Raw genomic sequence first — 27,636 nt, forward strand, 5'->3', positions numbered from 1 at the left:
GCTCCAGGGTTGGGCAGGAGTGGAGGATGGCGAGACGAGACGGCAGAAGAGGGAAGGGACAGCTGCTTGCCCTCTCCATGCCAGGTGCCACGTGCACCAGGTGGGGGGGAGTGGGCGAGTCACGAGGCTATGGCATGGCTGACTCCTGCTCTGCTGTTTACCAGCTGGGAACGAGAGCAGGAGGAGGTGCCAGGGAGCCTCTTGCTGCAGCCTGGCCCCTGGCCAGTTGCTTGTTGGGTAACCAGGAGAGTCAGGCCCAGCTAATCAAACTCTGGGCCCAGGCCATGCAGGAGAAAAGCAGCACCAGGATCCCCAGAAGCCTCGTCCTCTTGGCCCCCCTCAGAGCCTTCACTGCAGGCCTCAGTGTGGGCCACTAGGTCTGGGAGCCTCTCCTTCTCCCAATGAGTCCAGTGCAGCATCTCTCCTCTCCTCTTCCCCACCATGGCTTCTCTGCCTCCAGGCACTCCTCCAGGCCTGCCCCTTGCCCCAACAGATGAGGAGCACGTGGAAGCATCAGGGGGTCAGGGAGTCCTGGCAAGAGCAGCAAGGGTTAGGGGCAGGGGCCGAGCAGGCAGAGGCCTCAGGGAACTGAACAGTCACTGGGAGGAGTCTGACTGCATCCTAGAGAAGAGACACAGTCCCCCAAACCTGCCCTCTCCATCTCCCCTATGCCTGTCACCTGTCTTAGGTAGAAATCACAGGATTCTAAAGTCACAAAGACTTGGGTCCAAACCATAGCTCACCCATTTATTGTTCTTGTGTGAGTCCTTGGGCAAAATCATTAATATCTCTGAGAATCCCTCCACTCACTGATCAATCTGGAATAATAATGTTTCCCTGTGGTGGGTGCTGTGAATATTTACACAAAGTAAAAGCATGGATTTACATAAAGTGTCCTACAAAGGGCCCAGCACACAGTAAGTGATTAATAAATGCTAGTTCCCTTCCTTTCTCCTGTCCTGTTTCTCCTCAAGGCTCCATGCACTGGTCCACTGGTCTCTCCTCATGTCCCCTCCTGGTGCCAGGACACTCTGCCAGCCACTCCTTTTCCCTGCCTGCTGGAGGGCCAGGTGCTCCCGCCTTCCACCCTCCGCCCTCCTCCCTCCCCTGGGCCCTGCTCCCTGCCCTCCTGGGCAGCCAGGGCAGCCAGGACGGCACCAAGGGAGCTGCCCCATGGACAGGGCCCCACAGAGACAGCACCGAGCCTCACGGGGTAAGAGGCCCATGGCCCTGCCTGCAGGTGGAAGAGACTGCTGGAGGTTCAGAGGAGGGCAGAAATGGCAAGAGACTGGGCAAGAAGTGAGGAGGGGAGGGAGGGACAAGAGTGCAGAGGAGAAAGCCCTGGGTTGGCAGGGAGTGAAACTGGAGGAGAAACAGGAGGAGGGGCTGGGGAGATGACAGAGGAGAAGAAATCGCAAAAGGAGAGAAACAGGAAAGAAAGGGAGAAGCGGGAGAAGGAAGGAACAGGTTGGAGGGTAGATGGGGAGGGAAGAGCCAAGTCAGGGGAGCCAGATCTAGACCCAGCGAGGGGTCAGAATGTGGACAGGCCCTCCCAGGTGTGGGCTTACCCCAGGAGGCACAGGGACACTGCTTCCTTGATCTGGCCAGGACCCCAGACAGCAGTGGCTGGGAGGCTGGCTGCTCCACCTTCTGTTCATTCACCAGTGGAGAAACCTGTCCTTTAAGGAGTGACAGACTTGGGGAGTGTGGCAGGGGGAACCACACCCTGTCAGCTGCCCATGACCACGTAGCCTGGTCCTTTCCTCGCCACTCACCCAGGGATGTGGGATTTCATCTCTGCAGAGAATGTGGGGCACTGGGCCATCAGCAGGGAAGGACAGAATGTCAGGCCGTCCTTGGCCCCACCCATGGTCCAAGTCAGGAACCCCCTCAGAGCAGGATCGCAGGGCCACAGGCTTGGTCAGCTGTGAGCATGGAGGAGGAAAGTTTGAGGGCCAGAGCCACCAAGCTCCAGGGCCACCTGGTGGAGGAAGAACTGGCTGCCTGGGTGAGCAAGGGGAGCACCCCCACCACAGGACTGCTCTGAGGTGCAAGGCTAGAGGCCAGGAGCCGGTGCCACGTCAGGGAGGAAGCTGGGTGGGGCCAGGCAGGAGCAAGGGGAGGTGGGAGGGGCTGGGTGGGGCCTTGCCACCTCGGGGCAGTCTTTTCTCCTCCCTCACCCCAGCAGAGCCCAGGCCATCAGGCCACTCGCCTCCACACAGCCTAGTGACCACGGCCTGCCAGTGGGGAGCATCTCCCGGGCAGAAGGGCACTGTGTGTGTGTGTGTGTGTGTGTGTGTGTGTGTGTGTGTGTGTGTGTGTCAGGTGTCAAGACTGAACAGCAGAAGGAAAAAAATAACAGAACAGAGTCAGAGGTTAGGGAAGCTATAGGGGGTATAGGGCATGGTTGAAGGGCTTTCTGAGACAAAAGACTGGCCCTGTGTTCTGTGATGAGCTGCTATGTGGATGTAGGAAATGGGCCAAGGTCTGGCAGGGGAATCCTCTTTCCAGGGGCTCCCTGGCTAGGTGTTTCATAGATGTTAACTGCATGAATGGGTGACACCCCCCCACCCACCAACCATGCTCCAGCTAAGGCCCTCCCCTCAACGGCTGCTCCCCCTGGAGGTCCGAGTATCCATGTGACCCCCATCGACCCACTCATGCTCCCTACTGCACAATCTCCACCCAGACCCGGCCACGCAGCAGCAGCAGAGAAGGGAGGCCTTCCTCTTCAGGCTGGTAGGCCAGGGAAGCCTGGCCCGTGGAAGCCAGAGAGGGGTCTGTATTTGCAACTCTCCCCTCCTCTTCCTCCAAACATCCTCTCCCCCTACTCCCAACCCCCACATCTCTGAAGCCCTGGTGTTTTCAGGCATAGATAAGCAACCAAGAGATTTCAGTCCCACAGAGATTTAACTCTGGCTGTAGGATATTTCTTGTGCACCTCCAATGAAATTACAAAGTAAATAAGACCAACACAGTCCCTGCCTTCACAGGGCTTTACAATTTGGCAGGGAAGACCCATTTCATAGACAATGACACAATTACAGCAGTTAGGTGACAGTTGGTGACATGGTGAGTGCCAGGAAATAAAATGCAAGGAGCTAAATGTGTCAGCACAAGGGCAGGGGAAGGGGGTGTGTGTGGCTTCTCCAAGGAAGAAACATAATCAGAGACCTGAGGGAGAAAGAGAAGTTGGCTAGATTAAGGGGTACAGGAGGGACGGGCATTCTAGGCAAAGGAGCAGCTTGGGGGAGTCCCAGAGGCAGTGAGGAGCCTGACACTTCTGGGTACCTGGAAGAGGGCCAGTGTGGCCCAAGGGCAGAGGAGGAGAGAGGGGCACTGCAGGGGGTGGCCTGCCTGCCCTTCAGACGCCAGGCTCTGAGGGAAGGAGTGCGGCAGTGGGATCCTAGGAGTGGGGAAAGTGTCTCAGCCCCTCATGGTCTTCAACCTTTGACGTCAACCCCCTCTCTTGTCTTTACAGAGCTGCTGGCCACAAAGAAGACCCACACCTGTGAGTAGGGGGTCCGGGGCAAGAAAATGGCTGGGGCATAATGAGATGGAGAATAATTCAGCAAGTGATCTGTGGGGGGACTGAGGTTGGACAGAGGTGGAGGAGTCAGGAAGAGATGGCAGGCAACAGGAAAGCAAGGGGAGGTGCGAGGAAACCACAGATCAGGGCAATGGGAGGAGATGAGGAAGAAGCCTGAAGCATGAAAGGAAACACTGTAAAGAAACCAGGAGAGAACAAAGGAAAAGGGAACCGCCTTGTGAAAAAAGGCGAGGAGAAATGCTGGACAGAGGCAGGGAGATGGGAGGGGGTGGGGGCCGACTGCCAGGCCGGGGAAGGAAGGAGATAGAGGTAGGGGGTGTGCGGAGGCGGGGTGGCCTCAGGAACTCAGGAACTCAGCGCTGCTGCCAAGGGAGACAGGGAGCCTGCACCAGGCTTTTTTTTTTTTTTTTTTTTTTTTTTTGAGACAGAGTCTCACACTGTCGCCTGGGCTGGAGTACAATGGCACAATCTCGGCTCACTGCAACATCCACCTCCCAGGTTCAAGCGATTCTCCTGCCTCAGCCTCTCGAGTAGCTGGGACTACAGGCACCCACCACCACGCCTGGCTAATTTTTGTATTTTTAGTAGAGACGGGGTTTCACCATGTTGGTCAGGCTGGTCTCAAACTCTTGACCTTGTGATCCACCCCTCTCGGCCTCCCAAAGTGCTGAGATTACAGGCATGGGCCACTGTGCCCAGCCTGCACCAGGCTTTGTGGTGCTGAGCCAGGTTTGGTGTTCATCTCTGTGGTTAACACATCCTGAGGTGTGAACAAGCCTGGAGCCAGCCTGTGCAGGACTAGAGAGCAGGAGAGCTTTATCTCTGTAGGAAACAGAATGGACAGGGGCACTCTGTGTCCTGGGGCCCTGAAAGCCAGACTACAGCAGGTAAGAAGGGCACTAGAGCTCAGAGAGGACTTCCCAGTGGACGCTAGTGAATAAGAATCCTCTCTAGGGACCACTCAGCACATCAGCTCTCCTCTCCTAGTTTGTGGCAAAGGCTAGTCCCCCAGAGAATGCACACAGTCCCAAAGCTATGCCCATCAGGGCCATGAGTGCCCTTCTGTGAGCATGGGTCCCTGAATCGAGAGGATCCCTCCAGGGTAGGAGTGGCCACACCATTTCTCCATAGCCGTCCATTGACTGCCTTGCCAGTTCCTCCTGAGAGCTCACTGCCATCTCGCCCAATGCCAAAATTGTCTAGAGCCTCCCTGTTCCAAGTAGAGACATCTCAGAGAGCAAAGCATTGCCCTTCTCCATGAGCTGGGCAGCCCAGGGCTGAGGGCCATCCAGGATGCTACCTCCTCCTGGGTGGGGGTTGCTTTGCTCAGCATAATCCTGATCAGTGTCTCGCCTGCCCCTAGCCACAGGGCCCCACGGAAATGCTGAGCAGGGCCCCGGGAGGAAAGCGGGTCAGGGAGTGACGCGGGTGAGCTGGGGGAGGGGGGTCACGGACCTTATGTGGGTGGGGGGAGTAGGGGGACTTTCGGAGCAGCAGGAACTGGGAGAGGTCAAACCCTATTCCTACCCTTAACCCCTGACCTCAGAAACCTCAGCCAGGACTATACCTCCTTATCCCTTTCCCATCCCACCAGTCCTCGTGTCCCCACCCCAAGAGTGTTGTCCTGAGGATCCAGGCTGACAGCCTCTCCCCCACTCCACGGCCCAGCTCCTGAAGCCCCAGGAAGGCCCAGGAAGGCAAGGAAAGGCCTGTGCCTGGATGAGAGGGTCTGGAGTCCCAGCAAGATCAGACACCTCTCAGGAGTTTGCCCCACAGAATCCAGGAGACATTAAGGCCTCCGCCAGGCCGAGAGACTCTGAAAATTGGCTCCTGAATTGAGACAACCCCAAGATGGGGGTCCAAGATGGGGAACCCGGGGGAACTCCCCAGACCAAGAGGGAGCCTGAATACTGAGGGGCCCTGAAGAGGGACTCTCAAAGCCAATGTGCCCCACAGAGCACCTAAGAGGCTGAGAAGGTCTCTGGAATTGTTTGGCCCCTGAGAAGGACCCCCCTCCCCCAGGCCAAAAAACACTCCAGAGAGACTCACATACCGAGGGACCTCCCAGGCTGAGACACCCTCAAAAGCAGACTTGAACCAGAGAAACCCTCCCATCCTTCAAGTGGGATCCGAAGCCAATCTGCCTGGGCTTGAATCCTGACTCTGCCACTTACTAGCTGTGTAACCTTGGGCAAGTTACTTAACCTCTCTGTGTCCCACTTTCCTCCTCAAAATGAGGATAATGGTAGCTACTTCATAAAGTTTTTTTTATCTTTTCTTTTTGAGACAGAATCTTACTCAGTTGCTCAGGCTGTAGTGCAGTGGCATTATCTCAGCTCACTGCAAACTCCGCCTCCCGGGTTCAAGCGATTCTCCTGCCTCAGCCTCCTGAGTAGCTGGGACTACAGGTGCTCGCCACCATGCCTGGCTAATTTTTGTATTTTTAGTAGAGATGGGGTTTCACCATGTTGGCCAGGCCGGTCTCGAACTCCTAACCTCAGGTGATCCACCCGCCTTGGGCTCCCAAAGTGCTGGGATTACAGGCGTGAGCCACTGCCCCCGGCCCACATAAAGTATTTTGTGAGGATTAGATTATCCACATAAAACATCGAGAACCATTTCTGACACATAATAGTAAGCACTATTATTATGATTATGAGTATGATGATGGTGATGATGATCATTATCTACACTCCAATTTCAGCAGTTTGGCTCCTAAGGAAATTTCTGGTTTCCTTCTGTGGATTGTGGGTATTTGCCTGGTGATTATTACTGCTTCTATCATTTCCATGTATTCCCTAGCGCAAGATATATGTGGTGTCTGCAGGGAGGAGCGTGGGCATGGGAGTGGTGGGACAGCCCCCCAGGCTGCACCACACTGGGTATGGCTGTTGGCAGTCCACAGGGTGTCAGGTGGCACATGCCACCACCCCAGGCAGACATCCTGTGACTTACCTCTAAAAACATCCCTGTCCCTGAAGTCACCTGGCAAAGAGGGTCAGGCTTGGAAGGTCCTCGGGGGTAGGAGGAGTAGAAATTTGGCTTCAGGCTCGTGTGAGCTCCATTCTGGCTCCCCAGCCAGAACTACCCTGGCGGGTGGAAACAGCTTTTACCGCGTGTGGCTGTCGCATGTGGTTTTGGAATTTTCCAACGCCCCCTACGATTGGCTGCCCCTCCCCTCACACCCTGCCCCAGGCCCAGATTGGCCACGTGGGGCGCCTGTCATCCTACTCACTGCACCCCTTGGGGGTGGGGTGGGGGGTTGTCACTTGGCCACCTGTGTGGTGCAGAGCTTAAACCCCCCAGTCCAGAAGCACTGGGGGAGAGAGCTAGGTGCAGAGCTTCAGGCTGAGGCGCTGCTGAGAGGGCCTCGCCCCGCCTCTGCCGCCAGCTGCACCCCACTCCTGGACCACCCCCTGCTGAGAAGGACAGGGAGCCAAGGCCGGCAGAGCCAAGGCTCAGTCATGAGAAGTAAGTGAATGGGGCCACCTGGGGGCGGGGGAGCCTGGACCCTGTCGTCACCCCTCTGGAAAGGAGGATGTCTTGGGAACAGTGTGAGCAAATCTGAGCAAAGCAGGGTGCGTCCTGGTCAAGGTCAAGATCTGTTGGGAGATGGGTGGAGCAGCTGGGGAGTCCTGCTGGCCAGGCGGCTCCCTGACAGCAGCAATGGTAAGAGGACTGTTGAGGAATTCCTGAGTTCCAAAAAGAACCTCCAAAAGTATCTGAGGTATCCAGGCCCTTAATTTTACAAAAAGACTGAGAGCCAAGGAGGCCACGTACTTCGCCCAACGTTATACAGCTGGTATCTGATGGGGGCTGGTAATTACTAGGGGCCCTGAACGCACTCTCCTGTTACAGTGTTTCCCTTGTTACAGTGTTTCCCTCTGTGCCTCCAGCCTGCTTGTGAGTAAAAGGAGGCCAGAGCAGTTGCTGTGCTCTGAAGCAACAGGACAGCCAGAGTCAACTGAGGTTGGCAGGCAGCAGGGCACAGAATCCCCGTGTCCAGGCCTCAAAGCCACCAGGCTTTCTGCCCAATCCAGGGACATGAGGACTATGTGGAATCCAGTCAGGGTGCACCCGGGCACATGCCTGCGTGTGTGTGCATGTGTGTGTGTGCGTGTGTGTGTGTGTGGGGGGGTGTGTGTGTGTGTGGTTCTCCAGGGTCAGTCACCCATTTGACCGGGGAAGCAAGGCAATGGAGATGGGATTGGAAAGACCTCAGCCTCACCCTTTTCCTGGCTTGGAGCCCTGGGCCAACAGTTGGTGGGCAGATGTCTGGGGTTCCTGTGCCTTCCAGCAGAGCAAGGGTGGGCAACCTCAGGAAGTCCCCGTATTTGTTGTGAAGGGAAGCCAGGGAAGCCAGAGAAGCTCTCAGAGCACAAGGTGAAGGAGGAAAAGGGAAGCCCCATGCCCCTGTGGCTGAGGCCTGAAGCAGCCCCAGCTTCAACCTGGGGTCTTCCCACAAGCCACAGAAGGGAGGCCGTATTGAGTCCTGGAAAGACCCCTGGACTGACAGTGTAAGACCAGGCACTTGTGCCGCCTATCACTGGCTAGCCATATAGACTTAGACAAGCCAAGTCACTGGGCCCTGGTCTACCATCTGCAAAACAAGGGAGCTGAATTTTAAGACAGAACAACAAAATCAACTATGGAGAGTCTCCCAGTTCCAAAGGCCCAGGGCCAAGAGAGAGCCCAGTGCCCTAAGGCAGGCATCCCCAAGGGTGATGATGGAGACTCAGCTCTCCCAGAGGTTAGAAGGAAGGAAAACCAAGGAAAGAAAAGAATTCCACTTCTGTGACAGGGACTGAGGCCACAGTGCAGGCATATGAGCTGGGGTGGATAAGGAGGGCTGGAGAGAAGAGCCAACAGCTTCTACACAGAGGAAAGGGCCCCTTGGAGCTTCCGTTTCCCTTCTAGCTTCTCTCTATTAGCAGCAAACGCTGGCAGACTGGTCTTCCCAGAGATGGCCCCTAATGAGCAAATCAACCCTGGGATGAAATGACTAGGTGTGCTTCTAGCCCAGCAGCGGGGCAGGAGTCCCCAGGAGGGGCTGAGGGAGACACTTGGCCAGCTCTCCATTATTCACACCCCCACCACACACACACAGCCCCACCCAGGCGGGGAAGTAGGAGAGAGGGCCTCCTCCAACGAGGGGGTCAGTGCCACTGGTCCTTCTCACTTGGACATTTACAGGTATCTCATAGCCCCAAGTTATCTGACCCCAATGAGTGCCAACCACCACCAGCCCCTCCAACCGCCGATGGCAAAAGTCAAAGCACATGGGGCTTGGGACTGTGACACACCCAGAGACCAAGGGCCCGACAAAAGGAGCAGAAACAAATCAAGAAATAAGGAGAGATGCAGAGGCCCAACTCAGAGGGCGAGTTTCTGGAACACCTGGGGAGAGAGTAATGTCCAGCTGGAGGTGTGGTTGGAGAAACACCAATAGAGCCAAACGCGTGGAGGTGCAGCCGGGCATGGTGGCTCATGCCTATAATCCCACTTCAGGAGGCTGAGGCTTGAGGCCAGGAGTTTGAAACCAGCCTGGGCAACAAAGTGAGCTGCTGTCCCTACAAAAAAAGTTTTTTTTAATTAACTGGGCATGGTGGCGTGTACCTGTAGTCCCAGCTACTCAGGAGACTGAGGCAGGAGGATCGTTTGAGCCCAGGAGTTCAAGGCTGCAGTGAGCTATGATCAATGTCACAGCACCCTAGCTTAGGTGACAGAGCGAGACCCTGTCTCTTAAACAAACAAACAAACATGAAGGTGTGAAGCCCAGAAACAGAGCTGGAGTGCAGAAGATCACAAGGCACATAGACACAGGGAGAGGCGGAGAGAAAAGATAACTGGCAGTAAAGGGAAGACAGGGAGACACAGGGTCTAGGCAAGCGGTAAGAGGGAAGTAGGGTGGCTCTGACAAGGATGGCACCAGCACCCTGCCATCCGACCTGCTGCTGTCAAGTGGAGATAATGTGTCTGTACGCCAAAGAGACTCCCAGCCAGCCAGACGGAGGGTAGCCCAGACATCTTCCCCTAAGGGCATGGCCAGCATGGCGCCAATAGGCACTCAGGCCCTGGCATTTGGCCTGGATGGGGAGGTGGGAGGCCGAGGGGTGTGAGGTCACTGTCTATGAGCTGATCTTTCTTAGGTTTGGTCATGATCATGAGGAACAGTGGGCCAGAAAGGACTCCAAGTCCCCAGGGTACACAGATATCACCCTGAGAGCCCAGGGCCATCTTAGGACTCCGTGAAGGGCTTCTTCCTTCCTTTCATCACTCCAGCACCCTTCTCTTTCCCCGTCTTCCCATTCCTAACAGAAATACCAAACCACCGAGCCCAAGGTGCTAGACTCTGAAAAGACTCAGCTTGTCCCAGCACAATGAAAATATTCGGTCCCTACCAAGGGCTCCTCCCCATCCCCTGCCGCTGTGCTGCTGACTCAAACTAACAGGGAACAGGACTTTCTAAGGGCTAAGGTCTCTCCCACGCGGGCAGCCCAAGGCCCGTGCTCCTGTTCCCATATAGCTAGTCCTTTCTGAAGTCTCACCTCCACGCCTGCTGTTGCAGTGCAGCCCCTTCCCTGGGGCTCTGAGGCTCAAAAAGGATGGAGATGTCTATTTCGGGGGAGGGACAGTAACAAGGCAGGGCCTCAGGGCCAGAGCCAAGGTCTTTCTGGGTCCACTACCCTCCTGGAGCAGTGAAGGTGCTCTGGGATGAGGGACAGATGGCCCTGAAGGCAGGGAAGGTGCTGATGGTGACGTCTGGGCTCCCACTCGCCAGAGCTTCCTCCTAGTGATTCATCCCCTCCCCCATTCACTGGTTGTTTTCACTCGCCTTTCTCCAGTCCCAGACTGTGGGGGTGGCGGAGGCACCAGGAGGGGGTTTCGGGTGGCTGGCTGGCTGTCATTCATGGCTTTTCAAAACCCCAGACTCTCCCTCGCCCACCTGAGTTCTAGCTTCACTATTTTCTCAGCCCCAGGATCTGGGTGTTTCAGCAGAAAATTCTCACCAGGAGCTGCGGTGAGGGCCCTGGCCTGGGCTGGGGGTAGTGTTCGCCAGGTAGAACCGCTTCTCCCCCAGCCCCCACCCAGCCCTCCCACTCCTGCTCCCCTGTGGTGGCACCCACCACCTTGGTTTCCAGCTTTGCAGAAGCTGGGGGAACTGAGAGCTGAGAAAGGAGGGAGGCTGGTGACAGGTTGGGGTGTGCAAGTGACCCCTGACCGGAGCTGTGGTCTCGGTGGGGATCGAGACAGAGAGTTCTGGCTGTGGGGAGAGGAGGAGCTCAAGCTAAGGAAAGAGATGCATTCCTCTTTCTCACTCATTCATTCATTCTGCAAAGGGAGGCATACCAAGATGTATGGAAACCTAGTCTATACCCTAAAGGGGCTGTGGTGTTCCTGAGGAGTCCCGGGGAACCCTGTTGGGATATATAAGTCATCCCACTTGGCCTTAGAGAAAGGGGTAAGGGCAGGAGGAGGCTGGGACCACAGAGGAAGAGTTGGGACAGAGGGAATAATATCTCTTGGGATCTTTATACAAACAGGAGTCCTGGCTTTAGTTCTGTGGGTTTCCTCTGTGAATTCTGTTCCTAGACCACCACAATCACCTCACACTTTTACCCCTACAGCCAAATAACCATGTCCTCTACCCAGGTCTCCGGTGTGCATTTGGGCGTCTTATCCTCATAAAGTATATAGCTTAAGGCTTGAGGGCACTGGCTGCAGAATTACAGAGATCTAGGTTCAAATGCCAGATCTGCCACTTCTGGCTGTGTGACCTTAGTCAAGCTGTTTATTCTCTCTAGGCCTCAGTTTTCTCATCTGTAAGATGAGGATGATACTAGCAGGGCCTATTTCACAGGGTTGTTGTGATCATTGAATGAAAATGCATGTAAAGCCTGGCACAGAGTAAGAATTCAGCCAATGCTTATGTCTATCATTATCCTTTCTCCTTAATCAGTATCCACTGGAGAAAAAGGAGAGAGAAAGAGGAGAGGAAAAGGCCCAGCTCTAGATTGACGAGGCACCAGGAGGAGATGAGGACCCCGGGGTTTCTCTGTGTGAACCCATTCTCTACCATGATGGTGGGGGGGTGGTGGTTCTGGGGTTTGAGAGGAGAGATCCCCCTGGGTTGCAGCCCCTCCCCTGCTCCTACCACTTCCTCTCTGTGGCATAGGGCACCTGGACAGGGCCCAGGGTTGGCTTCCTAAGCTGGCACAGGGCCAGGCTCTGGAAGTACTCAAAGCACTATCATTGAATCTCACAGCTGTGAGAGGCTCGATTAGAGGAGGATGGAGGACTTTGCCTCTACCGTATTTCCCCTCATAGGAGGAGCTACTAGGATGCTCCTGGGGGTACTTCAGTCTCTAAAGCAATCCAGAGGAGATTCAGTTTCTTTTTCTAGTATTGTCTCAGAATGAAGTCTTAGAGGTCACACTGGATGGCAGAAAAGATACAAGAATGAGCTCAGGAAAAGATCGCCAACCCCAGCCCCACTCCCTGGAAGGAGCAGCCTGGCAAAAAGGCAGGAATAGGGACTAAGTTCTTGCTACTCAAAGTATAAGCTGAAGACCAGTAAGCTTAGGCACCAACTAAGAGCTGACCAAAGTGCAGAATCTTGAGACCCACCTCAGATCCCCAGGTAATCTTGTTTGAGATGCAGAAAGCCATAGTCATTCAGTCATTAGATGACTTAAGGAGCTGGCGGGTGCATTTGGGCATTTGTCTCTCCTTTTGGAAGATGTGGAATTGGAGTTTTCTTTTGGAGAAAGCTCTCTCTCAGGAGAGAGCTACAGTGAGAGAGCTGCAGGTGAGATGCAAAGATCTTTCCAAGACAGCAGGCGAGGGTAGAGTTAGGGCTGCCATGGGAGCAGTGGTGCAGGGGCTGGTTCGAGGTTCCTGACCTTTGCTTGGCTCTAGTTCCTGGCACTGGCAGGCCCTTAGATGGTAAGTTCCTGGCAGGCCTGGCTCCTGGGCAACAGTTTGAGTAATCCTGTGATTACTCAGCTCCTTCTCCCCAATCTGAGTTCCCACCACCTGCTGCTTCAGGGACGTGTCTCCCAGGGGTAGCTTTTGAAGGTGAGTTATCATCAGAGGTGTTTTCAGCTCCTCTCACCAACCCCCAAGTCTACCAGCCCCCTTCCCGTTCTCCCCCACCCCTTCTCTACAAGTAACACACACCCTCATGTACACAGCACTGGTACTTTCTTTCTGAGGTTTGGGTGGATGGCATTGAAGGGAGTGCAGGTGGCAGGGGAAGGAGGGGGGAGCAGGACTAGAGGGCCTGAAGTGCTGAGGGGGCCATGGGTTGGGCAAAGGCCAGGATACAAGCGTGGATTTTCTGTGTTTCAGTGTTTCTGCAGCCGTCTCTCCATCCCTAGATCTATGTCTCTGTTTTTCCTGGACCCAAACCTCTTGGTCTCTCCAGCTCAGTGAGGCTAGGGGGTCTGACATTCTAGCTCAGAGTCTTTGGCCTTGTGTGTCTGTCTCACTGGGTACTTCTGTCTTGGACTGGGAGGATGGAGGATGGGCTGACCAGGTGGCTGGAGTCCAAGGCTTTGGTGTCCCCCAAACATGGGTATTTGCGAAGGGGGTCCTTGACTGGCCGCATCTTCCTATGAGAAGGTCAAGGTCTTGGTGACACTGTTGTGAGGTTCCTAGGGCCAGGAGAAGCAGTGGGTCAAGCATGGGGCAGGGAGATGTGTCTGGGGTCACCATGTGGTCAGCACACACACGCACGCGGATGTGGCTCTTGGAGAAGGGAAGAGGCAGGGAGGCCTGTGGTTGACTGCTGGGCCAGAGCCCGAGTTCCCACTGCGGCTTGGCCTAATCTCCCTCCCGCTTACTTTTTTGGGTGGCCCACGTTGGTTTCTCCCATCTCTGGTCTTAGGCCACTGAAAAGAGAGATGCCACAGTGTTGGAGGGGGAGGTGTTGGGCAAGAACAGAGTCCACAGGGCCCGAGTGCTCCTCTCAGCCTTGCCAGGCCCACTGGTCATCTCAGCCTGACCTCTGCTCAGGAGTAACTTGAATACACAGTGCTTTCCATGGGTGATATCATTTCATTACTCTCTGTTACCTACAATCACCCCATGGACAGGCAATAATACTTTTATCCTGATCTTGCTGACAAGAAAACACAGGTCTAGAGGGAGAATCTAAGTGACTAGAAGTATGGGGGCCCCAACGTTTTCTGCCCCTGTTCCAGACACCCAGTGCCCTCTTATTCTCTCTTCCCCTCCATGTATTAAAATCTGCTCTTAATTTACTGGAAAGAACCTGGAAAACTCACTTACCGCCTGATCCTGGGGGGACCACAGCTTACAGTGTGAGCACTGGAAGCTTGCTGCTGGGCAGGCACGTGTGGCTGGGGGTTGGGTGAGGAATTGAGTGCTAACGAAGGGATTTCAGATACCCATGTGCCCTGTCCCCGTCAGGGTCAGCTACTGCCTCTGACTCACCTCAAGTCTGGCCTGAGGGATGATGGTTTAAGAATGATGGAAATAATATTTTGGGGAATGGCGGGCAAGCCATGGTCTCCCTGCCCACTTCACATCAACAGGCCCTACATGTGACCAGTGTCCAGGCCAGGGACTGGAGGTGAGATCACAGCAATGTGCATTCGCCCTCCAGAGAGGCTGCCACTTCTTTTGCCCCTTTGGTGGGAGACATGTCATAGATTAAAAGGGGCTTTGGCCCTTCTCTTCACTTTTCTGGCCTGTCCCGCCCCAGGGCTTCCCACTCAGAGGGGAGGCAGCAGGTCAGTGATGGTGGAAAAGAAACCCATGTGCTCTGGGAAATGCTAAAAACACCTACAGTAACCAGGGATCCCAAGCTTTGCCCAGCTACCTTTCAAGGAAGAGCTGGGAGAAGGCCTCCTGTGGTCCCATGAAGCTCAGCAGAGAGTCGTGGGCATTGACAAGAACAGGGCAAAGCAGAGATGAGCCTAGGGCCAGCAGCAAACCACAGGGGTAGGGAAGCAGGTACAGGTTACAGTGAGTTCAGTGGGAGAGAGAACCTGGGGTCCTAGTGCCCCATGAGCAGACACTAACATACAAATATGCACGTGTGGACGCAGGAGCAACCAGATATGTCGTAGGCTCACAAATGACACATACTTTTCTTGCATATGCACACCCACAAGCACACCTTCAAACATGCCCACTGAAATGTGTACCCCAAAAGACAGGTACACAGAACAGCATAATGGAAAGCTCAGGGGAACTGGGATGTAGATCCAGCTCTCAGGCAAACTAGCCTATGACCGTGGCCCAACCGCTTTGCCTCATCTGGCTTAGTCCTTCATCGGTAAATGAAGAGGCTGAATGAGATGGTCTCTAGTCTCAGCCATTTTTAACATTGATGATTCATGTTCACACAAATGGATACAGATGCCTTTGTACAAACATAAGTGTTCACACTCAGACACACGGATGTACACAAAGCCACCCTCTCTCTGCTCTGGGGCCAAGAGCCTAAGAGCCCTGGCTAATTCTTTCCCTAGGCTCTCAGGCATCCAGCAGAGCTGGGGTGTTGAGCCCCAGTTTCCTGGGTTCCTCCCTGCCACCCCCTCACCCTGTCTCTGTATAGCACCTCCCTGAGCCTTCACTGGCTGGGGAGGACTGGCATCTCTGCCTATCCCCCACCCCTTGTGTACCACATCTTCCTGCTATACCCTACACTTTGCCCATGGGAGCTGAGCCCCAGCGAGGGAGGGAGGCACAGAGGAAGCCCCTTCGGCGGGAAGCAGGTGTTGTGAGGCCGTGAGGAGTCCTATGTCCCAAGGTGGGAGGGAGGCAACTGGAGCTTTTCAACTCGAAGGGCTGAGCAGGTGGCCCCTCTGCAGCTGCTTTCTCTGCCTCCATAGCACTGATACAACTCCCGGCAACCCCTCAACACTCCCCTCCTCTGTGAAACAAACACAGCTTCCTCACACCCTTTGCTGAGAAGCATTTGGCATTTCACTTCCCCTTCCATTTTGCAAGAGGGAAACAGCAAGCTGGAGCTGGTTGGAGAAGTAGGGGAAGCACCAGGTACCTGTATCTGCAGCCCAGGTACATGGTGGTTGAATGCAGAAAAGCCTCCTGGGCTGACCTACTTCTCTTTCTCTCTTCCAGCACAAATTGAAGTGATCCCTTGCAAAATCTGTGGGGACAAGTCGTCTGGGATCCACTACGGGGTTATCACCTGTGAGGGGTGCAAGGTGAGTCATAGGCATGTGTATGCATGCATATGTGCGTGTGCATACACAAGCGTGCACGCACACACACACACACACAGTGTCTCCTTAGAGATAAACAAGGGGGTTAATGGCCTTTGTTCTGACTCCAGGGATGATCTCCTGGGCAGCCAGGAAAATGCCTGAGTAGCGCCTTCCTGCAGGGCCCTCAACACTGGCAGGGCCCTGTCTTAAGCTGGGGAAATGACTACAGGATAAATTGCAATTACACAAATAGATGGAGGAGAGAGAAAACTGACAGGTCGTGGGATGTAGAAAAGCTGCCAGAGCTTGTGGGCTGGAGGCCTTTGTGAGTGAGCTGGGCCTGACCAGGATAAGCAGTCTTGCCCTCCACCTGCTTTCCCCAGGGCTTCTTCCGCCGGAGCCAGCGCTGTAACGCGGCCTACTCCTGCACCCGTCAGCAGAACTGCCCCATCGACCGCACCAGCCGAAACCGATGCCAGCACTGCCGCCTGCAGAAATGCCTGGCGCTGGGCATGTCCCGAGATGGTGAGGCCAAGTCGACAGCCCCCTGGGGTTTTCCTGGTGTCTCCAGAGGGGCAGCCTGGCCTGCTGAGCTAGACAAGGCTTAACCTGCAAGAATGCCCATCCTCTGGTCTCCTCTCCATTCCTCCCCGTTACAACCCCTTGTCTCCTCCCCTGCAGGGATGGATGGGTCACCCCCATCAAAGTTCTTTGGAGTCCCCAACTTTAGGCTTTGCTAGAACAAACATCCTCTTTCCAAGGTCCCATACCTCTTCATCTCTTCTTACTTGGAACGAATTCTCCTCACTCTGCTGCCCTCTGGTCCAGCTCCCATGCAGCTCTGGCACCTTCCCCTGCTACCCTGTTGTTGTAGTTCTAGCTCTATCTCCTTTTCTAATCCCCCATTCCCATACTTGGACACAGGACTATAGCCAGGAATGGAAACAGAATTGGCCTGAGAACAACCAGAGGGTGGTCGTGGGGGAGGGCTGGTGTTCCTGGTGCCTTATCCACCCTCCTCACCCACCACCTCCTCACCAGTCCCCCTGCACACCTCCACCACCACAGAAGGAGCCTAGGGTGGAGCTGGGGGGGCATGAGGTGATGAGGAGCCAGAAGGAGCCCGTCAGCATTTTTCAGTGCCCAAAATAACAAAGCAAAAGGAAGCACGCAGGGGTGCAAAGGGGCAGGCGGGGCGAGGGGCTGTGCCCCTACACCTGGGAGGGGTGGCGGGGGGAGTAAAAAGGCAGGAAAGAGAGAGCAGAAGAGGATGTTCAGAAACAAGCCGCGGAGCCCGGGTTGGGCTGTGGTGAGTATCTAGGTCACCAGGGAGCCTGCAGGCCTGACCACAGGGAGACCTGTGTTCTCAGCTCTCCTCTTCCTCCGACCCTCCCAAAAAGGCGAGGTGACCCCAATACAGCTTGAGGCCCTCTGCTCGATCACCCCCAGCCCCAAGATCTGGAGGCCAGAATCCCCAGCCTAGACTCATTGCTTGAATTCTGCCATGATTCAAATCTGATTTAGAACTTAGAAGATTTTGCTTAGCAGATTGAAATGGCAGACTGGACAGACCCCAGAAGCAAACAAGAGTGAGAGGTGGACGGGGTCTTGAGCATAAGTTCCCTAAAGGCTAGAGAAGCTGTGCTTGGAGTCAGCCATTCAGAGAGCAGCAAGTTAATCCTTTAATGACCAAATGCCTCCTGACCCTGCCCTGTGCCATGTTCTCCTGCCTCATAAACCCCTGGTCCCTGGTCCTCTTTCAGCTGTCAAGTTTGGCCGCATGTCCAAGAAGCAGAGGGACAGCCTGCATGCAGAAGTGCAGAAACAGCTGCAGCAGCGGCAACAGCAGCAACAGGAACCAGTGGTCAAGACCCCTCCAGCAGGGGCCCAAGGAGCAGATACCCTCACCTACACCTTGGGGCTCCCAGACGGGCAGCTGCCCCTGGGCTCCTCGCCTGACCTGCCTGAGGCTTCTGCCTGTCCCCCTGGCCTCCTGAAAGCCTCAGGCTCTGGGGCCTCATATTCCAACAACTTGGCCAAGGCAGGGCTCAATGGGGCCTCATGCCACCTTGAAGACAGCCCTGAGCGGGGCAAGGCTGAGGGCAGAGAGAGCTTCTATAGCACAGGCAGCCAGCTGACCCCTGACCGATGTGGACTTCGTTTTGAGGAACACAGGCATCCCGGGCTTGGGGAACTGGGACAGGGCCCAGACAGCTACGGCAGCCCCAGTTTCCGCAGCACACCGGAGGCACCCTATGCCTCCCTGACAGAGATAGGTGAGCAGCTGGGGAGGTGGAGAGGGTGGTAGAGATGAGGGAGGGGTTTCCACCAGCACCCCATATCAATCAAACATGCGCCTGAGGGAATTGAGGGGTCCAGACGAGGGGCAGAGGGAGGAGGCGGAGCAGGATAGGCCAGGCTGAGAAGTGCCCTTGCGTGGGTAGGCGTAGGAGCTGGCTGAGATCAAGCCATGCCTTCCTTCTCCGGCCCCAGAGCACCTGGTGCAGAGCGTCTGCAAGTCCTACAGGGAGACATGCCAGCTGCGGCTGGAGGACCTGCTGCGGCAGCGCTCCAACATCTTCTCCCGGGAGGAAGTGACTGGCTACCAGAGGAAGGTGAGGCCAGGAGACCTGCAGGAAGGGAACATATCCCACCCCCACCAGGAGAGTTCAGAGATGGCTACCTGCGCACGACTGGGTCCTGGGGCAGGGCGGGACATCACAGACACAGGCTGGCCAACAAGCATGTGCACACCTTCTATGTACAGTTGCGAATGTGTGTATCTGTCTACACCCCAGCAGATGGATGAGCGCTTTTCCTTAGTTCTTGCCTATTAAAATTGTACCTGGCCTTCATCCTACCTCCTCTACCATGCAGACCTTGGTGCACCCTCCTTCCTCCTCTTCCATCAACAATAACAATAATCAGAACCCTGATTACCATTTGTTAAACACCCCTTCTCTGCCAGGCATTGTGCTAAACGCTTTATGTAAATTATCCTCAGCCCCTACCACAACCAACCTATGAGGGTGGCATTTATTCCTACTTTTAACAGACAGAAACTGAGCCTAGAGGGGTTAATAGATTTCCTCAAAGTCACAAAGTGGTGGAACCAAAGTCAAATTCAGATTCATCAGGCTCCAAAGTTTATGCTGCCTTTTCGATCACACTCTCATACCACCTGCTCTAAACACACTCGTTTGGCACTTCACATTTGCTTCTCCAGGTTATTGAGACCTTGGGCATAACCTTTGTGGGGGAAGGGGCAGCTGTATGTCCTGTTCACCTCAGCAAGATGTACCTTGTTGGAGGGCAAAGCTGTATCTCATACTTTTTGGATTCCCTCACAACAGCTAACTCGGTGTCAGCAGCCGGTAGGTGCTCAGTGTGTGGGACTCACTGGCAGGAATCTGTGCATTTGTGCTAAGACCAGGCTTTTGAAAATGCTAGTTGAGAACATAGGAGTTCAGAGCCTACCCCTTGCAGTTTATTAGGTGGGGCTCCAGGGCTCAGGAGGATCACAGGGCCACACAGAGCGCTACAGCGGGACCCTCCTCCCTCCCTGCAGTCCATGTGGGAGATGTGGGAACGGTGTGCCCACCACCTCACCGAGGCCATTCAGTACGTGGTGGAGTTTGCCAAGAGGCTCTCAGGCTTTATGGAGCTCTGCCAGAATGACCAGATTGTGCTTCTCAAAGCAGGTGCCCAGGGATGGGTGGGCAGGCCTGGGGACAAGGGGACAGAGCCAAGTGGAGGGAGGTGGCTTAAGGAAATCAGGGGGACAGAGTCAGATCCTGGCTTTGCTTGACACTGTCCCTGCATCTTCTCTCCCCACTGCCCAGGAGCAATGGAAGTGGTGCTGGTTAGGATGTGCCGGGCCTACAATGCTGACAACCGCACGGTCTTTTTTGAAGGCAAATACGGTGGCATGGAGCTGTTCCGAGCCTTGGGTGAGGGACAGGGAGAAATGAGAGGGAAGATTCTGATGCCAACCCCAGGCAAAGCTTTGTGACCCAGGGCACCCTCTTTTCAGGGCAAATTGCCCCCTCTGCTCTAAACACAATAAGGGCGGTGTCCTCGGGCACCATCGCTCCAGCCACTCTCTCACTTTTCTCATTTCCACTCCATCAGGCTGCAGCGAGCTCATCAGCTCCATCTTTGACTTCTCCCACTCCCTAAGTGCCTTGCACTTTTCCGAGGATGAGATTGCCCTCTACACAGCCCTTGTTCTCATCAATGCCCGTGAGTGTTGCTGGGCTTGGGTGAAGGACATTCAGGTGGCAGGGGCATGGCAGATATTGAAGAAGAGTCTAGACCTTCAGATGTAGTTAAATCTGGGAAATTGCTTTAAATAGCAGAATGAGCCCTACTCAGTATTGCTATAAAATAAAATGAGTTAAAATAAAGATTCAGAGGACTCTCAGAGAGGGACAAGAGCAGCATAAGGTGGGGTTGTGGGAAGTGGGGAGAAACGAGGTTGAGAGGAAATGAGCCACTTTCCTGACAGAAATGTGTCTGATTGTTAGTCTATGGCAGTGATTTCATTGTAGCACACATCAGAATCACCTGGGGAGCTTTAAAAACTATTGCTGCCTGGGTCCCACTTCCAGAGATTCCAGTGTACATGTGCTCCATGACTTATGATGGGGTTATGTCCCAATAAACCTATCGTAAGTTGAAAATATGGTAAGTTGAAATTGCATTTAACACGCCTAACTTACGGAACACCATAGCTTAGCCTAGCCTACCTTAAATGTGCTCAGAACGCTTACATTAGCCTACAGTCTGGCAAAAGCATATAACACAAAGCCTATTTTATAATAAAGTGTTGAATAGCTCATGTAATTTATTGAATATGGTTCTAAAAGTGAACAGCAGAATGGTTGCATGGGTATTCAAAGTATGGTTTCTACTGAATGCAAGTGGCTTTCTCACCAACATAAAATCAAAAAATAGTAAGTCAACTCATCATAAGACTGGGACCATCTGTAATTGATAAGGGGTGCACTGAATTTTAACAGCCACCCCCAGGCCACCAAGATTAAGAATCACTGCTCTGTGTGAACTAATTTTAAGGCTGTATGCCTATAATAGGAAGACTCTGGATATCCTATCCACTCCCCTGGCATGGAGTAGCTGGGCTGAGCCAGATGAATGCTAAATATTCAGAGAACCTAGGGAAGTGGGTCAAGCTGCTAACCTGAGTTTGCAGATCGAGACTATCAGTCTTCTGGCTCTGCCAGTGAGTGGACACCTAAATATGCCCTTCAAACTAGAAGATAAAAACTTTAAAGATGACTTCTGGATATTTTATAGAATCAGGGCACAAGTTAGTCACAGATTGCTGCAAGCCCCCTGGTGCAGGCCTGGGCACCTTCAGGAAGGCCACCTTCTATCAGGAGCCCTTTTCGTACATGGGGGAGCTCTTTTCCAACTCTTGTTACCCCTATGACAGAATCCTAGTGCCTAGCATTGAATGAGCTATGTGGAATATCAGGTTACCAGGGAGAAGGTAGCTTGGAGTCAGGAGATCAGAAATTCTCATACCTTTCATCTCTTCCCAGTTTTCCTTGTAGACAGCTAGCCAAGCCCAACATCCAGAGCTTACCATTATCAAACCAAGGCACACACATGCACGCGCTCAGCTTAGAAGACCTCTATCCAGCACAGATGTCCACAAAGATACACCCTTTTGTTGGGAGTTAATGTCCATGTTCTTTCTTGTTCTCATTACGGTCCCACCCCCTCCTCCAGATCGGCCAGGGCTCCAAGAGAAAAGGAAAGTAGAACAGCTGCAGTACAATCTGGAGCTGGCCTTTCATCATCATCTCTGCAAGACTCATCGCCAAAGCATCCTGGCAAAGGTAGGAGCAGTCCCTGGGGTAGAAGAGGCCAGGCCCATCGCCAGCTCTGTAACATCAGAGTTTGCGAGGGCCGGGGTCTGCGGGTACAGAGGAGGGAGTGCGGGAGTACCACGCTCTGTTAGAGAGCTTGCATCAGCAGTGGGAACTAAGGGAATGAACAGCTACTTCCACGTGCATAAAGACTGGAAAGTTAGAGGGCCTGGAATTGGGAGGGACCTCCAGGGAACAATTCAGTTTAATATAGCCAGCACTTACCCAGCACCTGCTTGTACAAGGCACTGTGGAAAGACACAGAGATTTGGTCGCTGCCCCCACCAAGAGATTTTAATCTGGTATGAAAAAGAGATCTGTGTATCACTAACTCTAACATAGAGTAGAATGTGGTATGTGATATAATAATAATGCAATTAACAGAGTGCTTTTGCTGACATGCTTTCTCATCCTCATGGCAACCCAGTCAATAGGACAGGTGTTCAAATCTCCCTGTGTAGCAGCCGGGCACAGTGGCTCACGCCTGTAATCCCAACACTTTGGGAGGCCAAGGCGGGTGGATCACCTGAGGTCAGGAGTTCAAGACCAGCCTGACTAACATGGTGAAACCCCATCTCTACTAAAAATAAAAAAAATTAGCCAGGCATGGTGGCAGGCACCTGTAGACCCAGCTACTTGGGAGGCTGAGGCAGGATAATCGCTTGAAACCGGGAGGCAGATGTTGCAGTGAGCCAAGATTGTGCCATTGCACTCCAGCCTGGGCAACAAGAGCAAACTCTGTCTCAAAAAAAAAAAAAAAAAAAAAAAAAATCTCCTTGTAGCTATCAGGAGACTTCAGTGACTTAAATGCAAGATTGAATCCCAGTGCTCTTTGCGCTCTTTCTATCCCTGTGTCCCCTATGTATAACTATAATAAGTGACACCAGGAAAATGTTATGAGAGTATAAAACAGGGATTAAAAATAATGTGGGGGTAAAAGGAGTGGGTCATAAATACTTCCCAGGGAAGATGACATTTATACTAGGCCATGAATGATGTAAGATTTTAACAGGCATTCATGGGGGTGGGGCAGGCATTCCAGGCTTAGGGAACAATAGGAGCAAAACAAAAAAAATGAAAAAAAATCCTTTTCCTGGGGTTTAACCAAAAAAATGGATGAGATGAGTATGAGAGGCTGGGGATAATTGTTTTATGGGATTTGGGTGTGGGACTAGGGTACAATGAAGACCAAGAACAACAGGAGAAAAATAAGGAGGCAAAATAGTGTGTATGTGGAGAATCACTCATGGTACATCCTCACTAAAGTGTAAAATCAGGAGCTGGGATAGACTGATGGGGCAGAAGAGCACCAGATGATCAGCCTGAAAATTAGGTCAGGGGCAAATCAGAGAGGACTTTCAATGCCATATAAGAGTTAAAGCTTTATTTCTAGGCCACAGGGAGCTCCAAAGGCTAGAAAAATGACACAATCAGAGCTGTCATTTAGGCAATTTACTTTGGAACCAGTATAAAGGAACCATTTATGTAATTATTCAAGCAGGCCTTTGCTATGTGCCAGGCACAGGGCTGGGTGTTAAGGATACAGCAATGACTTACACAGTCTGTGCTCTGAAGAACTTGAACTTTAATCTGCTACAGGATGGATTTGAAGGAGGAGAGACAGGAATCTGGGAGAGCAATTGGAAAGCAAATCTGGTTGGATCTGCTTTCAAAATACATCACCTTCCCTACTATTACCACCACCCTGGCCCCTACCAGCTCTCAGCTTTCACTTGGACTTTAAGAGAGGCCTCCTAACTGAGTCCCTGTTCCACCCTCATCTGCCGTGTAGCAACCACACCACACCTACTCCGCACCCACGGTAGCCCTTTTAAAAATGCAATCTCATCATGCCCCACTCCTGTGGTTTTTTTCTTGTTTTTGTTGTTGTTGTTTGTTTGTTCTGTTTGTTTGTTTTGAGGCAGTCTTGCTCTGTCGCCCAGGCTGGAGTGCAGTGGTGTGATCTCGGCTCACTGCAACCTCCACCTCCCAGGTTCAAGCGATTGTCCTGCCTCAGCCTCCTGAGTAGCTTGGATTACAGGGATTACACGCCCGGCTAATTTTTGTATTTTTAGTAGAGACAGGGTTTCACCATGTTGGCCAGGCTGGTCTCGAACTCCTGACCTTAGGTGATCTGCCCACCTCGGCCTCCCAAAGTGTTGGGATTACAGGCGTGAACCACCACACCTGGCCTTGACTCCTGTTCTCAGCCCTCCTGTAGCTGCCTGTGATGCCGAGAATCAAATCTAGAGTCTGCGTCATGGTCAAGTGGCTCATAACATGATCCCTGCCTTCTTTTCTCACTTGATCTTCCACTGCCCCTTCAAACACCCATTGCAGCCACACTTGCTTCCTTGCTATTCCTCGAACACATCAAACCCAGTCGCAGGGCTTTTGTACCTGCTATTGTAGTCACCTGGAGGGTTCTTCCCCCAGTTTTCCAAATGGCTTACTCCATCTCTTCATTCGGGAGAGGTTTTTCCTAACCAGTAACCCCATACAAAAAGCTTTAGTTTTCTTTAAAGAACTTATTATCTGACACACTACATATTTATTTTCTGGGCCCCTCACCAGAATGTAAATTTAATCAAGGTACAGATTATACTTTATTGACTGATATATCTGATATATCACTAGAGGCCATCACAGTGCCTAGCTCAGATCCAGATGTGTTCTCAACAAATATTTGTTGAATGAATGAAGGAAGCTATTGCCATAGCCCAAAAAAGCTCAGAATAAAGCAGTGGTGAGGAAGAGAAAGAATCTAGGAGATATGAAGGGATCACACCCTGCTGCCTGCTTTTCTCTGACTGCCTCTTTCCAAGGAAACTAAGCTGGGGGAGGGAGGCAATGGCAGGCAAGAGACATTTTTAAGCCTCTTGGTTATAGAGGAGACTGCAAGAGATAAATTGTTCTTTCAGCCTTGCTCCAGTGAGGTCTCCCTGCCTCCGTCTGCTCACTGGTTTCTGTGCCTTTTTCATCTCCCCTTTGGCTGAGTGCTGGCAGCATTGGTTTGCTACTTGCAGTGTTAGGTGCCTGCTTAGAAAGTCTGTTTAGTTCAAAGAGTTATTAAGCATGTGCCATGTGCTAAGCATTATGATAGGTACAGAGGAGACAGGGAAAGAGAGACCTCAGCCAAGGAGCTGAAATCTAGGGTGGGAAGGCAGACAAATTGGACCATTTTCCTGCAATGTAGTAAGTGCTACACAGAGGAAAGCCCAAACGAAGGGCCCTTAATCCAGATGGGAGGCAGTTAGGGAAATAGTCTTAGGAGAGGTGACACTAGAGGGTAAGGATTAGTAATGGGAAGAGGGGAACAACATGCACAAAGGCAGAGGCATGTGACAGCATACAACAAGAGTCACAGACAGTCACTCTTATAAAAGCACGAAGTGCACATTAGAGTCTTTGACAAGGTTCATTCTAGAAGTATTGGGAACATAAATTGAGGGCTTCAATCAGAAAACATTCACCTGTCCCCCACCCACTCTCGCTTCCCTCCAGTGTCCTGAACACACACGTACTTCTACCAGTGGGATTTGGCTGGTGCCAAAGTGCCAAGTACATAAGGGGAAGGCAAGGAGGGTTTGTCCTAGCCCAGGAAGAACGAGCGGACTTCTTTGCTCTGAGGAGAGCTGAAGTATTGACCCTCCCTTCCCCATTAACCCATATCCAGCTGCCACCCAAGGGGAAGCTTCGGAACCTGTGTAGCCAGCATGTGGAAAGGCTGCAGATCTTCCAGCACCTCCACCCCATCGTGGTCCAAGCCGCTTTCCCTCCACTCTACAAGGAGCTCTTCAGCACTGAAACCGAGTCACCTGTGGGGCTGTCCAAGTGATCTGGAAGAGGGACTCCTTGCCTCTCCCTATGGCCTGCTGGCCCACCTCCCTGGACCCTGTTCCACCCTCACCCTTTTCCTTTCCCATGAACCCTGGAGGGTGGTCCCCACCAGCTCTTTGGAAGTGAGCAGATGCTGCGGCTGGCTTTCTGTCAGCAGGCCGGCCTGGCAGTGGGACAATCGCCAGAGGGTGGGGCTGGCAGAACACCATCTCCAGCCTCAGCTTTGACCTGTCTCATTTCCCATATTCCTTCACACCCAGCTTCTGGAAGGCATGGGGTGGCTGGGATTTAAGGACTTCTGGGGGACCAAGACATCCTCAAGAAAACAGGGGCATCCAGGGCTCCCTGGATGAATAGAACGCAATTCATTCAGAAGCTCAGAAGCTAAGAATAAGCCTTTGAAATACCTCATTGCATTTCCCTTTGGGCTTCGGCTTGGGGAGATGGATCAAGCTCAGAGACTGGCAGTGAGAGCCCAGAAGGACCTGTATAAAATGAATCTGGAGCTTTACATTTTCTGCCTCTGCCTTCCTCCCAGCTCAGCAAGGAAGTATTTGGGCACCCTACCCTTTGCCTGGGGTCTAACCAAAAATGGATGGGATGAGGATGAGAGGCTGGAGATAATTGTTTTATGGGATTTGGGTGTGGGACTAGGGTACAATGAAGGCCAAGAGCATCTCAGACATAGAGTTAAAACTCAAACCTCTTATGTGCACTTTAAAAATAGACTTTAGGGGCTGGCACAAATCTGATCAGAGACACATATCCATACACAGGTGAAACACATACAGACTCAACAGCAATCATGCAGTTCCAGAGACACATGAACCTGACACAATCTCTCTTATCCTTGAGGCCACAGCTTGGAGGAGCCTAGAGGCCTCAGGGGAAAGTCCCAATCCTGAGGGACCCTCCCAAACATTTCCATGGTGCTCCAGTCCACTGATCTTGGGTCTGGGGTGATCCAAATACCACCCCAGCTCCAGCTGTCTTCTACCACTAGAAGACCCAAGAGAAGCAGAAGTCGCTCGCACTGGTCAGTCGGAAGGCAAGATCAGATCCTGGAGGACTTTCCTGGCCTGCCTGCCAGCCCTGCTCTTGTTGTGGAGAAGGAAGCAGATGTGATCACATCACCCCGTCATTGGGCACCGCTGACTCCAGCATGGAGGACTCCAGGGAGCAGGGCCTGGGCCTGTTTCCCCAGCTGTGATCTTGCCCAGAACCTCTCTTGGCTTCATAAACAGCTGTGAACCCTCCCCTGAGGGATTAACAGCAATGATGGGCAGTCGTGGAGTTGGGGGGTTGGGGGTGGGATTGTGTCCTCTAAGGGGACGGGTTCATCTGAGTAAACATAAACCCCAACTTGTGCCATTCTTTATAAAATGATTTTAAAGGCAAGAGGTGTGTGTGTCAGAGGGTGGGGGAGATTCTTAAATTAGATTACCTGCATGCCTGCTCTCCAGTCTCATTCCTGGGTCAAGACTCAGGTTTCCAGCTCAGCAATCCATCAGCATTATACAGATCCAACCCACCCTCACCCCACCCCTGCAGTTTCTCCCCAGGTGGAGCAGTCCCTCAGTGAGGACTGTGAACGAATCTTCAGGAACCCCCACTGTAGGAGCCTCAAACTGAGCCCCACGGGAGATGCTCTAGACTGAGAACTTCCCATAAATGATACCCACGGGAAACGTTTAGATTTAGAGGTTGCACAGAATTGCTCCACATCTGGGAGACCAAAAGACAATCCTCTGGAAGGTGGCTGGCCCAAGCTCCCCAGTGGGGGAATCAGGATGTCAGAGAGATCCTCTAGAACCTGCTGTTCTTGCTATTGCATGACCCCTCCCTGGCACCAGAGCCTCCCTCCTGGCTCCCTGCCCTGTCACTTGCCAGCCTGTAGTGGTGCTTGCTGCAGCCCTCCCTGGTTGCTTTATTTATTTATTTTGCACCAACAGGGTTGCTGCAGACTCATTCTTGCCTGGTTTAAAAAGAGAGAGAGAGAGAGAGGAAAAAAAAAAAAAAAGGAGAAATGCTTTCTGGCTCTTTTCTCCACCTCAGTCTTGGCAGCAGCGGCCGCAGCAGCAACAGCAGCAGCAGCAGCGGCAGGCGGCAGCCGGGCAGCCAGGCAGCGGGGGTTGAGGCACACAGGGAAGGT

At 53.0% G+C, this 27,636-nt stretch overlaps 1 protein-coding gene across 6 annotated transcripts; it reads left to right on the plus strand.

Moving 5' to 3' along the window:
• Positions 1 to 1,099: 1,099 nt before the first annotated feature.
• RORC (RAR related orphan receptor C) lies at positions 1,100 to 27,626 on the plus strand. Of its 6 annotated transcripts, XM_003308391.6 has the most exons (12): positions 1,123 to 1,213; positions 1,804 to 2,008; positions 3,482 to 3,511; positions 15,665 to 15,750; positions 16,134 to 16,275; positions 17,514 to 18,026; positions 18,244 to 18,365; positions 19,319 to 19,451; positions 19,593 to 19,700; positions 19,882 to 19,992; positions 21,505 to 21,614; positions 25,321 to 25,995. In XM_003308391.6, exons 2-12 carry the CDS (start codon positions 1,807 to 1,809, stop codon positions 25,480 to 25,482), a joined length of 1,719 nt encoding a protein of 572 aa, XP_003308439.3. In that variant the 5' UTR covers positions 1,123 to 1,213; positions 1,804 to 1,806; the 3' UTR covers positions 25,483 to 25,995. The 6 variants fall into 6 exon arrangements, with proteins under 6 accessions (XP_054542414.1, XP_003308436.1, XP_003308439.3 ...); XM_054686439.2 differs by lacking the exon at positions 1,804 to 2,008 and having other exon boundaries at positions 1,100 to 1,213; positions 25,149 to 25,995; XM_003308388.4 differs by lacking the exon at positions 1,804 to 2,008 and having other exon boundaries at positions 1,103 to 1,213.
• The last annotated feature ends 10 nt before the right edge of the window (positions 27,627 to 27,636 follow it).

The sequence above is a fragment of the Pan troglodytes genome, chromosome 1 (genome assembly GCF_028858775.2).
Source record: "Pan troglodytes isolate AG18354 chromosome 1, NHGRI_mPanTro3-v2.0_pri, whole genome shotgun sequence".
Classification (NCBI taxonomy): Eukaryota; Metazoa; Chordata; class Mammalia; order Primates; family Hominidae; genus Pan; species Pan troglodytes.

What these genes read in the sequence shown, in the direction of transcription:
- RORC (XM_003308391.6), top strand. Translation starts at nt 1,807, where the DNA reads ATGTGGGGCACTGGGCCATCAGCAGGGAAGGACAGAATGTCAGGCCGT. An exon ending in TGACTGGCTACCAGAGGAAG is followed by an intron (nt 18,366 to 19,318) that starts GTGAGGCCAGGA and finishes CCCTCCCTGCAG; the next exon opens with TCCATGTGGGAGATGTGGGA. An exon ending in CCTTGTTCTCATCAATGCCC is followed by an intron (nt 19,993 to 21,504) that starts GTGAGTGTTGCT and finishes CCCCTCCTCCAG; the next exon opens with ATCGGCCAGGGCTCCAAGAG.